Genomic DNA, 12,105 nt, shown 5'->3' with positions numbered 1-12,105 from the left:
AACTAGAAAATATACATGTAGATATTATATATATTCAAAAATATATGACATATGGAATATCAAATATTGAACAGATTATATGTGTAAAATGTACAGCGAGGTTGTATTAGAGAAACTATGGAGCAGAGAGTTCTCTTCCAGCCAGAGGTGATTTATTGTACAGAGTTATTGCAGTGGGCAGGAATGTGTTCCTGTATGGGTCCTTGTGACAGCGGAGCTGCAGCAGTCTGTTGGAGAAGGAGCTCCGTTGACCCTCCAGCTGCAGGTGGAGAGGATGGGTGGGTTATCCATCATGGACAACAGCCTGTTCAGTGTCCTCCTCTCCACCACAGCTCCAAAGGGGTCCAGCTTGATGCCGATGACAGACCCAGCTTTCCTGATCACTTTATTGATCCTGCTGGTGTCACCGGCTCTGATGCAGCCCCCCCCCCCCCCCAGCAGACCGCAGCAAAGAAGAGAGCACTGGCCACAACAGACTAGAAGATCTCCAGCATCTTGCTGCACACGTGGAAGGATCTCAGCTTCCTTAGAAAATAGTCTGCTCATCCCCTTCTTGTGCACAGCGTCAGTGTTGATCCTCCAGTTCAGCCCATTGTCTAAGTGCACTCCCAGGTACTATAGTCCTCCACAACAGCCACATCCTCTCCCAGAATGCACAGGGGCTGAGGAGACGTCCTCTTCCTCCTGAAATCAATGACCATCTCTCTGGCATTGGCCACATTCAGAAGCAGCAGATGATTTCCTCCAGTGCACTCTACAAAGTCACCCACAATGCTCTGTACTCCTCCTCCCGTCCATCCCTGAAACACCCCACCATGGCAGAGTCACCGAACATCTCTGCAGGTGGCATGACTCTCAGTGGTATTGAAAGTCAGAGGTGTATAGGGTGAAGAGGAACGGAGACAGCACAGTCCCCTGAGGGGCTCCTGGACCACCACCCACCACATCAGACTGCCCAGCCGGACGTACTGTGGTCTGTCCGTGAGGTAGTTGGTAACCCAGGAGATGGTGGACGAGTCTTCCCTCGTAGCCTGCAGCTTGTCACTCAGTAGCCGAGGCTGGATCGCGTTGAAAGCGCTGGAGAAATCAAAAAGGTGATTCTCACGGTGCAACCCGATCCACCGAGTCTGAGTGAGCACGCTGCAGCAGGTAACTAATGGCATCGCCCGCGCCCAGGTGAGGCTGGGAGGCAGAGTGCAGAGGGTCTAGGAATGATCTCACCTGCGGTCTGAGGTGGGCCGAGACCAGTCTCTCCAGCACCTTCATCACATGAGATGTGAGAGCTGCTGGGCGGTAGTCATTGAGCCCAGAAGGAGTCGTCTTTTTAGGGACAGGAACAACGCAGGACGTCTTCCACGGCACCGGGATGGTCTCCAGGTGCAGGCTCAGGTTGAACAGGCACAGGTCCTCAGGACCCTGGGGCTGATGTCCTCAGGGCCAGCAGCCTTGCCTTGGTGGAGTTTTTCCATCTGTCTCTGGACCTGTCCTGTGCTCACAGTGAAGCGGGGGGAGGGGCTTGATGGCTCAGTGGAGGGGAGGCACATCAAAGGTGAGGTGGTAAAGTGTGCTCGGCATGCGGGATAGAGGGGGGGGGGGTCAAATGAGATGAAAGTAAGGAGCCCCTCCCCACGCCCTTCTGAGAGATATTTGGTTACAAGGAACTCAATGGTGCTCTAGGAGGAGATTCAGGTGATAAGGGGGGGGGGGTTACCTTGGTTGCTGATTGGCTAATGGCTACACAAGACAAAACATCGTTATGACATCATAAAGTGGCCGAAATCTGATCAGCTCATTTTCAGACAGGTTTTTATAGAAATGGATCAAAAAGAGAGAGAATCTTTGTTCCTGGAACTTTCAGAGTCTCTTTCCACAGAGGGGACACATGTTGATGTAGAGGAGACATGAAGAAGAGGGGACACATGTTGATGTAGAAGAGACATGAAGAAGAGGGGACACATGTTGATGTAGAAGAGACATGAAGAAGAGGGGACACATGTTGATGTAGAAGAGACATGAAGAAGAGGGGACACATGTTGATGTAGAAGAGACATGAAGAAGAGGGGACACATGTTGATGTAGAAGAGACATGAGGAAGAGGGGACACATGTTGATGTAGAAGAGACATGAAGAAGAGGGGACACATGTTGATGTAGAAGAGACATGAAGAAGAGGGGACACATGTTGATGTAGAAGAGACATGAAGAAGAGGGGACACATGTTGATGTAGAAGAGACATGAAGAAGAGGGGACACATGTTGATTGTAGAAGAGACATGAAGAGGAGGGGACACATGTTGATGTAGAAGAGACATGAAGAAGAGGGGACACATGTTGATGTAGAAGAGACATGAAGAAGAGGGGACACATGTTGTTGTAGAAGAGACATGAAGAAGAGGGGACACATGTTGATGTAGAAGAGACATGGAGAAGAGGGGACACATGTTGATGTAGAAGGAGACATGAAGAATAGGGGACACATGTTGATGTAGAAGGAGACATGAAGAATAGGGGACACATGTTGATGTAGAAGAGACATGAAGAAGAGGGGACACATGTTGATGTAGAAGAGACATGAAGAAGAGGGGACACATGTTGATGTAGAAGAGACATGAAGAAGAGGGGACACATGTTGATGTAGAAGAGACATGAAGAAGAGGGGACACATGTTGATGTAGAAGAGACATGAAGAAGAGGGGACACATGTTGATGTAGAAGAGACATGAAGAAGAGGGGACACATGTTGATGTAGAAGAGACATGAAGAAGAGGGGACACATGTTGATGTAGAAGAGACATGAGGAAGAGGGGACACATGTTGATGTAGAAGAGACATGAAGAAGAGGGGACACATGTTGATGTAGAAGAGACATGAAGAAGAGGGGACACATGTTGATGTAGAAGAGACATGAAGAAGAGGGGACACATGTTGATGTAGAAGAGACATGAAGAAGAGGGGACACATGTTGATGTAGAAGAGACATGAAGAAGAGGGGACACATGTTGTTGTAGAAGAGACATGAAGAGGAGGGGACACATGTTGATGTAGAAGAGACATGAAGAAGAGGGGACACATGTTGATGTAGAAGAGACATGAAGAAGAGGGGACACATGTTGATGTAGAAGAGACATGAAGAAGAGGGGACACATGTTGTTGTAGAAGAGACATGAAGAAGAGGGGACACATGTTGATGTAGAAGAGACATGAAGAAGAGGGGACACATGTTGATGTAGAAGAGACATGAAGAAGAGGGGACACATGTTGTTGTAGAAGAGACATGAAGAAGAGGGGACACATGTTGATGTAGAAGAGACATGGAGAAGAGGGGACACGTGTTGATGTAGAAGAGACATGAAGAAGAGGGGACACGTGTTGATGTAGAAGAGACATGAAGAGGAGGGGACAAATGTTGATGTAGAAGAGACATGAAGAGGAGGGGACACATGTTGATGTAGAAGAGGACACGGATGGTGAAGAGGGGACACATGTTGATGTAGAAGAGACACGAGGAAAGAGAGGAACACATGTGATGTAGAAGAGCAACGAAGAAGAGGGACACATGCTGATGTTTAAGAGACATTGAAGAAGAGGGGGACACATGTTGATGGTAACGAAGAGACATGAGGAAGAGGTGACGACATGTTGATTGTAGAAGAGACCTGAAGAAGAGGGGACACATGTTGATTGTAGTAAGAGACATGAAGAAGAGGGGACACATGTTGATGTAGAAGAGACATGAAGAAGAGGGGACACATGTTGATGTAGAAGAGACATGACGAAGAGGGGACCCATTTGATGTTAGATGTCGAAGAGACCTGACGAGGAGGGTGTCGTGTATACACCCAGCCCCACTACCCCCATGTTGATGTAGAAGAGGACATGAAGAAGAGGGGACACATGTTGATGTTAGAAGAGCCATGAAGAATAGGGGACCACATGTTGATGTAGGAAGAGACATGAAGAAGAGGGGACACATGTTTGATGTAGCAGAGCCATGAAGAAGAGGGGACACATGTTGATTGTAGAAGAGACATGAAGAAGAGGGGACACATGTTGATGTAGAGAGACATGAAGAAGAGGGGACACATGTTGATGTAGAAGAGACATGAAGAAGAGGGGACACATGTTGATGTAGAAGAGACATGAAGAGAGGGGACACATGTTGATGTAGAAGAGACATGAAGAAGAGGGGACACATGTTGATGTAGAAGAGACATGAAGAAGAGGGGACACATGTGATGTAGAAGAGACATGAAGAAGAGGGGACACATGTTGATGTAGAAGAGACATGAAGAAGAGGGGACACATGTTGATGTAGAAGAGACATGAAGAAGAGGGGACACATGTTGATGTAGAAGAGACATGAAGAAGAGGGGACACATGTTGATGTAGAAGAGACATGAAGAAGAGGGGACACATGTTGATGTAGAAGAGACATGAAGAAGAGGGGACACATGTTGATGTAGAAGAGACATGAAGAAGAGGGGACACATGTTGATGTAGAAGAGACATGAAGAAGAGGGGACACATGTTGATGTAGAAGAGACATGAAGAAGAGGGGACACATGTTGATGTAGAAGAGACATGAAGAAGAGGGGACACATGTTGATGTAGAAGAGACATGAAGAAGAGGGGACACATGTTGATGTAGAGAGACATGGAGAAGAGGGGACACATGTTGATGTAGAAGAGACATGAAGAAGAGGGGACACATGTTGATGTAGAAGAGACATGAAGAAGAGGGGACACATGTTGATGTAGAAGAGACATGAAGAAGAGGACTTTGCATAATAGGTGACCTTTAAGGTTATATACTGGCAGAATGGGTATATCTTTTTAAGCTTTCTGCCCTCCCGCTTCAACTTGCTTTGTTTTTTGTACCCGGACAATGTATACATTTATATTGAATTAGCTGAAAATATGAATATATATTTTTTGCTTAGTAGAAATGAGTTACTTAAAGACAACAGGGACACTAATGGACAGAAGTGAAGAAGCACTTTGGTAGTCCAACCCAGAGGTTAGCATCGCGCTGGTTCCCTCAACAACAAATGTATCATAACAAATCAATTACTTTTTAAATTAAAGATAATGACACTTAAAATTATTATTCAGACTACTTTAAGGTGAAATTCACTGGCCAGAAGTAAAAAACTAATGTTAGCATCACATTCGTGTAGCTCAGGTAACCAGCACTAAAGGAACAATAGTGTTCAGCTAGATGATGTTAACTAGTCTCGTTTAACCAGACTTTTTTAAGACACTAATAAGTTTCAAACTCTAAAGTGATGTATTCACTGACTTATTTTTGTTTGAGGAACAGAATGCTAAAATCCCTGAAGCTTTTTGTTAGCCATGGAAAAAGTCATGCTTCCAATTCATGAAGATAATGAAACCAATACGTAACACATTTCTTTGGAACTCTGAATGACTAATATAATATATTACTAATAAATAGGCAATATGTTTTTGTAGAAATCCGAAATAGATTTAGAATTCCTGCTTCTAGGCAGGCCACTAAATGAACACCTTCTGTAATAAAAAAAAAGTATTTTCATGTCATAAAATTAGCATGTTACTGTTTTGCAAATGAATTTATTTTGTATTGTTCTTAGCCGTCATTTGTTAAGTTAATATGAATAACTTTGTTATTAAATCAGTTAACGTAACATTTAAGGAGGTAAGCGTATAGTGCTAAAAATGTTTGCTTACCTTTTCTGTTTAGCTTACATCAATGCTTTTAGCTGTAAGCATTAACTTCAGCTGGTTGGTTACTAGGTAACTAATGGTAAAGTTACCTAGTTCAATAACTTTTTATCATTTTAGTTGACGCAAATCTAAAACACCCAGGAGCTGCTCACAGGTAGCTATGGTAAACAATACCAGCTAAGATGGTGGACAGTTGGCCTGAGTTCGGACTGAACTGCTGTTATACAATATATCAATGAGTACAAGTAACTGATTTTGTGACTTGCGCTTCCACAGGTTGCCAGGATGCGATGGAATTTCCCCGGTAAGTGTAACTTTAGACGCATTGTTTTAGTACTGATGGGTCCTAATAAACAGAAAACTGCTTTGTCCCTGTTTTGGACTATTGCCTACAAATCCTACAGTATATAGTATACCTCACATTGATGGCAGTTTATAAAACATGTCACAGTAGAAACAACGTTTATTTTCATGCAGATATAAATCAATGATTGAAAGTGTGTTGTTATTGCCATGCAGTTATGACATCACTGTGATAAGATAACAGAAGCGGATAAAGGCTGAACTGTGAGCTTCCTAACATCTCTATTCGCAATATGTTTTGTTTGTTTTTTACCGGGCCTATCAGCAGACAAGACTGTTGATATTTAACAATCCTGCAATGTACCAACATTTAGTTGAAACGTTTTTTGATGTTCTTTAAATTATGTATTTCTAATGTACTGGCACATGCAGCCATGGTATTGTCAGGGTTAGGGTTAGACGGTGGGTTTAAGAAAAACAACAAAAGAGTTCTCTCCAATCCCAGCTGTGCCGCATCATGTATTCTGAAAGCGGCATTCCCTTAACACCTTGAAGTTTGAGCAAAACCCATTATAGACTTTAAGCTATCTTTACATAGAAAAAAGTAGTTTGCTGCTCATTTTCTGGATTACATATACTGTACACATTAAAGCAGTTTTCTACGAGCCTCCCTCAGCTTATTCTGACAGAATTTAAAACATATTAGCCCTATGATAGTGCCATGTTATTAGGAGTTGTTTTTGTACCAATACCAACTGAAATAGTTCCTAATAGTCTACCAACATTCTTTATATATAGTGCACAGAAGTATAGGAAGGAATCATTTGGGTAAGGCTTATCTTTCTAAAGCCTTCATTACCCCGGCCCCGACTATAGTGTACGCAACATTTTAAACGGTCTACAGTAACGGTTGATGGTTATGAAATACCATTGTTAAAGGTCACATCACATAGTATGGTTGTTGTTTGCACTAGTTGTCTTATATTTTTCTTATTTGTAAATGTTTGTAATTCGTTCTGTTTCCGTAACCTGCCATTTGAATTGTGTATGGAATAATCCTTCAATCTTTTTCTGTAGCCTAGTAACTTCTTATATTTGTTAGCTGCATCATAATTCATTGGCTCCTGCTACTGTAGCGATCACACTGCTACAGCTCCTGTGCTAAGTACTGTAGGTGCATAGAATAACTATTATAAACATAATCATGTCCTCTCTGGTGTTTAAAACAAGAAAGACAGTTGGTCAAATGTCATCATTTCACATTCGCCTGTGAGTGAAGTTCTAAAATAATATCAGAATCAGAAACAGGTTTATTGTCAACACATACGAGGAATTTGTATTGGTGTTTTAGGAGTATTGAATTCATGAATCTCAACGTTCCCTGCTGTGGTACACTGATTACACACTGTCCATTTTCCATTCCTCCTCACATCAGTTTTACCTTCAATCCGAAGGAAGGGATTGATAATCCAGCTCTGGTCATCAGTGATGATCCTGGTGAGGTTTGAAAAACATTTCTTGACATACACAACCCTTAAAAACCCCTCCTAAAATCCCCCAGAGTTGATCTTTACTAACGATGTGTGCAGAGCCTGATCCGAGCCCGGTGCCCACACTCTGCCAGCTGAAGCGCCTGGAGGGGCAAAGCTTCGGCTTCTACCTGCGGACGGACAAGAGCAGCCGGAGCTTTGAGATCAGAGACGTGGACCCCTGGAGTCCTGCAGGGCATAGTGGCCTCCAGGATGGAGACCGAGTGCTGGAGATCAACGAGGAATATGTGGACAACACAGACTTCTCCAGGGTTAGTGTCAAGAATTTGGTAGACAGTCCTCAGATATATACAGAGAGCAACCTATTGCAACATGGCCTGTACATGTTTATATGAAATGTGAATATGTGGTTCTCATTTGTCTTGATGTTGAATGAGCAAAGTGATGTTTATAGCAATCCTTCATTTTGTGCTAAATTAAAGTAATTATTGTTTTAACTAGGGATGCTCCAATCTCTAAACATGCCGATCGCGAGAGCCGATCGCATGACGTAAAATACATGACACTTTTCTCTGTGTGCGGCAAAACAAGCTCGCCAAAATGGCTTCACCGGTCTGGCATTATTTTAAGGTGTCCGAAAAAGACAGTAAAATAGCGGAATGCAGCGTGTGTGAGGCAGAAATCCTGCAGCTCCGCCCGCCGGACCGGTGAGCGGAGCAACACACAAGAGTTAGACCTAACACACTTAGCTATTTTATCTACCTCTGGAACAAGCTAAACTAGTTATAGTTATAAATATATTTATTCTTCACTGTCGGGTCACTCATTACTAGATCAGTGAGCTGCATGAGATACTGACAGGCTGTCAGGAGAGAGAGAGAGGGGGAGAGAGAGAGGGAGAGGAAAAGAGAGCGCTTCCGCTCATTTCTCCCGTGTTCTTCTCCAAAGTGAATGTAAACTTGAATAATGTACTTCATTTGAATGTAATAATTAAGTTGATTGTTGTTTGTGGAAGCTCCAGTGAATGAGCCCCATTAACTGAGTTTAAACATCACTTTAAATGGAAGATTTAAAGTGGTGTTTAAATCTTCCATTTGGGCCCCGCCTCCTCGATCGGATCGGCGATCGGTATCGGCCGATACTGATTCCCGCGATCGGCCCCGAAATTGGCGATCGGAGCATCCCTAGTTTTAACAGTTTGATATTGTGGATTTGGATGGGGACTTCACATTCAGTTTCCTACAAGTATTGCAGATCGTCTATAATGTAAACAATATTCAGTCTAATTCGTTAAGTACTATAATGTCACACAAAAAATGGTAGACTGGTGCAGAAATCCAGAAATTAGTTTGCATTTTCGCACTTCTTGTGTAGGAAACATACTCAACAGATTTTATTTTCTGCAATATTCCAATATCCAATTGAAAAACACCATTTACTATTTAGTTCAGAGTAAACAGATTGGACTGATCTAAAGGTTTTGGCCTGAATGTTTTCTTTGTTCTCTATCTTAACCTGAGATTAATCATTAAGACTTGAGAGGTCAAAGAAAAGCAGCGATTAGGATCTGCTTACATTCCCTTTCAGTTTCAATATAAATTATTCACATTATTGTGTTTGTGTAGTTTGGGATGGCGTCAGGGATTTTGGGCCTCATGAAAAGATATCACATTGGGCCCCACCATCAGGCCCAGGACACGCCAACCAAACACATTGCTGTAACCACACCTCCAGAACCGAACCCACTCATTTATGCTTTAAATAACTAAATGTACAGGCTTGCATCTATCTTGTAGTCCAATACTAACTGCACAATATTTACTGACACTGAGCGGTGAAAATATAACACTGTGCAGACGTGCAACATTCTGCTGCAGTAGAATTCACTCTTTGATATAACACTAACATTCCTGACAATAGATCTCAATAGTAATCTTTTATGGTGTACATGCCTTTTTAATAACATTTTTTAATGGAACATTCTGTCGCCCTTTAGTCCCTCTCTCTTGTCTTTCTCTCCTTTCTTTTTTGAAAGCCTGACTTTGTTAGTCATTGAGACATTGTACACACGTAAGTACTAGCATCCTTGCTCCTCGCATGCTCTCACTCTCTGCAAGAAAGTGCGGTGCTGCACAGCGTTTGGAGGCAGGACCAAACCATTACATGTAAATAGAGGGGGGTATACAGAGGCTTTGGATAATTAACTTTTGGAAGAAAAAAAGTGAAATTAATCGTAAGTTTAGTGAGTACATTATCAATTTAACATTATATTAATGTTAGTTGTTGATGATTGATGAAAGGTTACTTAAACATTTTTTCTTAATGTTCTAAAAAATGTTGGGGCCCCTGTCAGTCACGGGCCCTTAGAATCGTCCTAACTTTTCACCCCCTTAAGGCGCCCCTGGATGGCGCTAATGTTTGAGAAACAGTCCTCATAGGCATTACGGATTAAGTGAGTGTATTTCCCGAATTATTTGTATCCCTCCGACTTTCCGGACAGATTGTGAGGAAGATCCAGTCATGCGGCTTCCACCTGTTCCTCCTGGTGTTGAGGAGGGAAGAGTACGAACAGGTACTGTACGAGAACTACCATGAAACAAAAAACTCATTACTACCTTCCATAACACTTGGGGGTTAAAAATAGGCTGATCTCGCAGCAGACAGACTGGTTTGTGGGGAAGTGTCCGCAGTGGCGTTTTTATATGTACAAAAGTGGTGGGGCACGAACAACTTCGATGTGTATAAGCTTCTGGTGCTTTTTTAAACACGTAAACAAATAGCTGTAGGCTATCCATGGTTCCGATAGAGAGAGGGGGGGTATAAGACACTCATCACCGAGGTCACAATATCAATCGATCCAGCAGAGCAATAGCCTATAGGCAAAACACAGAAGATCAACAAAATCTGACATAAAATGAACTTACCAAAGCTGAAGTAGATGGTCAACTTCATTCATTTTCTTTCAGTTTTACTGATTTTAATCACTAGACGCTGTTCTCTCTCGTCTCTTCACAAACAACTACTATTTTCGCGGCACACGTACTTACAGCCAATCAGCTCTCTGGATTATGAGATGACGTTTGGTGGGTATGTCAGCACAGTGCCCCGATAGAGTAGCGAAGTCACGCCCATCTACTTCCGGTCCATGGGACCTTATTTCGGAAAAATTATGTATTGAAGTCAATGGAGAGAGAAAACGTTAAACAGTAAGAGTAGTAGTCATATTTCGTGAACCCTTTGAAGAGTACTGTCACCGGTGTGATCATTCTATAATACACAATTTAAGCCCGGGGGAGAAATGCTAACGCTAGATCGCCGATCTTTTCTACTTCATGCTATCTGCACAAATGGTTGACATTAAACATTAACAAGACCAGGCAGTTCAGAGAGAATCAAAGGAAGGCAGGCAGGCAGCTTTGCATGACATTCTTCTGGACGTGTTTCATTGTGGTGATAGTGAGGGTAGTCAATCGTTTTGTTGACAAGACAGTAGTGACGGCCATCTTGGTGACGTGTGTTGTTCTGCGAGACCAGAGATGTAGTTCATTGAGCGTTTCACACAAACAAATGTGTTACTTCACAGTTTTACGACACGTTTTTTTTTTCATTGGAAGAAAGGTGGCATGCTGTAGTTTGACCTTTACAGTCTATGAGTTTAACACACAACAAATACATTTGCCTGTGAGTGATATTTGATGCTCAGTTGCACACTTGTTTTATATCATTGTCTTAGATGTATATATTTGTCTTATTCTTACAACTTACTTCCACCATTATGCATATTTCACAATTTAATGTATTCTTTTAATGTTGGGTAGCCTATATTGTATGTTGCATTATTGGAAGAGCCTGAGACTTGAGATTTTCATTGCCAACAACACTGTGATGCATGTGACAAATACAGCCATTGAATCTTTAAAAATTGGTTACATAGTTTTTTGCATAGACATGCCTATTGGGTTTAAGTCCCCTTGCCCAAGGCAATCAAACCATTGACCCCTTGAGCCACAGCCACCCTTTTATTTATCTAGGCTGTACGGTGATGTATTTCTCCATCGATTGAATCCTATGTATGTCTCTCCACAGGCGGTGTCTATGGGTGGGGACCTACAGAAGCTGGCGAGGGCCTCTAAAGGGGAGCGCTGGTCCAGACCCAGACTGTGTCACATCAGCAGACAGCCGGAGCATGGCCTGGGAATGACCATCGTCTCAGTGGAAGGTACCCACACACTGCTGCTATTGTTTGATAGAGTGTTAATAACTCATTTACAGCTTTTCTGAAGACATACACCCCCAGTACTCTGAGCGTTAACTATTTCATAAGAAAGCTAACCAGCAAAAATGTCAGATTGATAATTCACTTCTTGCACTGATTTCTATGAGTCCACCCTTGCTGTATAGAATGGGTCCTAAAACCCAAAATGAGTTGGCATTAAAGCACTTCTGGGCTCCTTCTGCTCCACTTCTGAGTTTGCAAAAAAGTTTCTGAATGAGAACATTAAACGTTATCACGCTGAACACAAGTCATGCGACTGTCATGTAGATCGTATAGCATTACATCTATCTACTACTGTCAGTTGCATTTACATTTCAATTATTATACAAGT

The 12,105-nt window shown here is 42.5% G+C and overlaps 1 protein-coding gene across 2 annotated transcripts in view; it reads left to right on the top strand.

The window, feature by feature from the left end:
• LOC117457655 (Na(+)/H(+) exchange regulatory cofactor NHE-RF3-like) overlaps positions 1 to 12,105 on the top strand; it is a 33,781-nt gene that overhangs the window by 1,433 nt on the left and 20,243 nt on the right. Inside the window, exons 2-6 of one of the 2 annotated variants that reach the window (XM_034097844.2) lie at positions 5,982 to 6,009; positions 7,444 to 7,505; positions 7,598 to 7,809; positions 9,999 to 10,070; positions 11,585 to 11,717. In XM_034097844.2, coding sequence (XP_033953735.1) covers positions 5,982 to 6,009; positions 7,444 to 7,505; positions 7,598 to 7,809; positions 9,999 to 10,070; positions 11,585 to 11,717 — 507 coding nt within the window. The remainder of the gene's footprint in view (positions 1 to 5,981; positions 6,010 to 7,443; positions 7,506 to 7,597; positions 7,810 to 9,998; positions 10,071 to 11,584; positions 11,718 to 12,105) is intronic. The other variant, XM_071205309.1, reaches the window with a different exon arrangement.

Source organism: Pseudochaenichthys georgianus, chromosome 13 (assembly GCF_902827115.2).
Source record: "Pseudochaenichthys georgianus chromosome 13, fPseGeo1.2, whole genome shotgun sequence".
In the NCBI taxonomy this organism is placed as follows: Eukaryota; Metazoa; Chordata; class Actinopteri; order Perciformes; family Channichthyidae; genus Pseudochaenichthys; species Pseudochaenichthys georgianus.
Note: the sequence above shows the minus strand (reverse complement) of the source record. Positions and strands in the feature narration are given on the sequence as shown.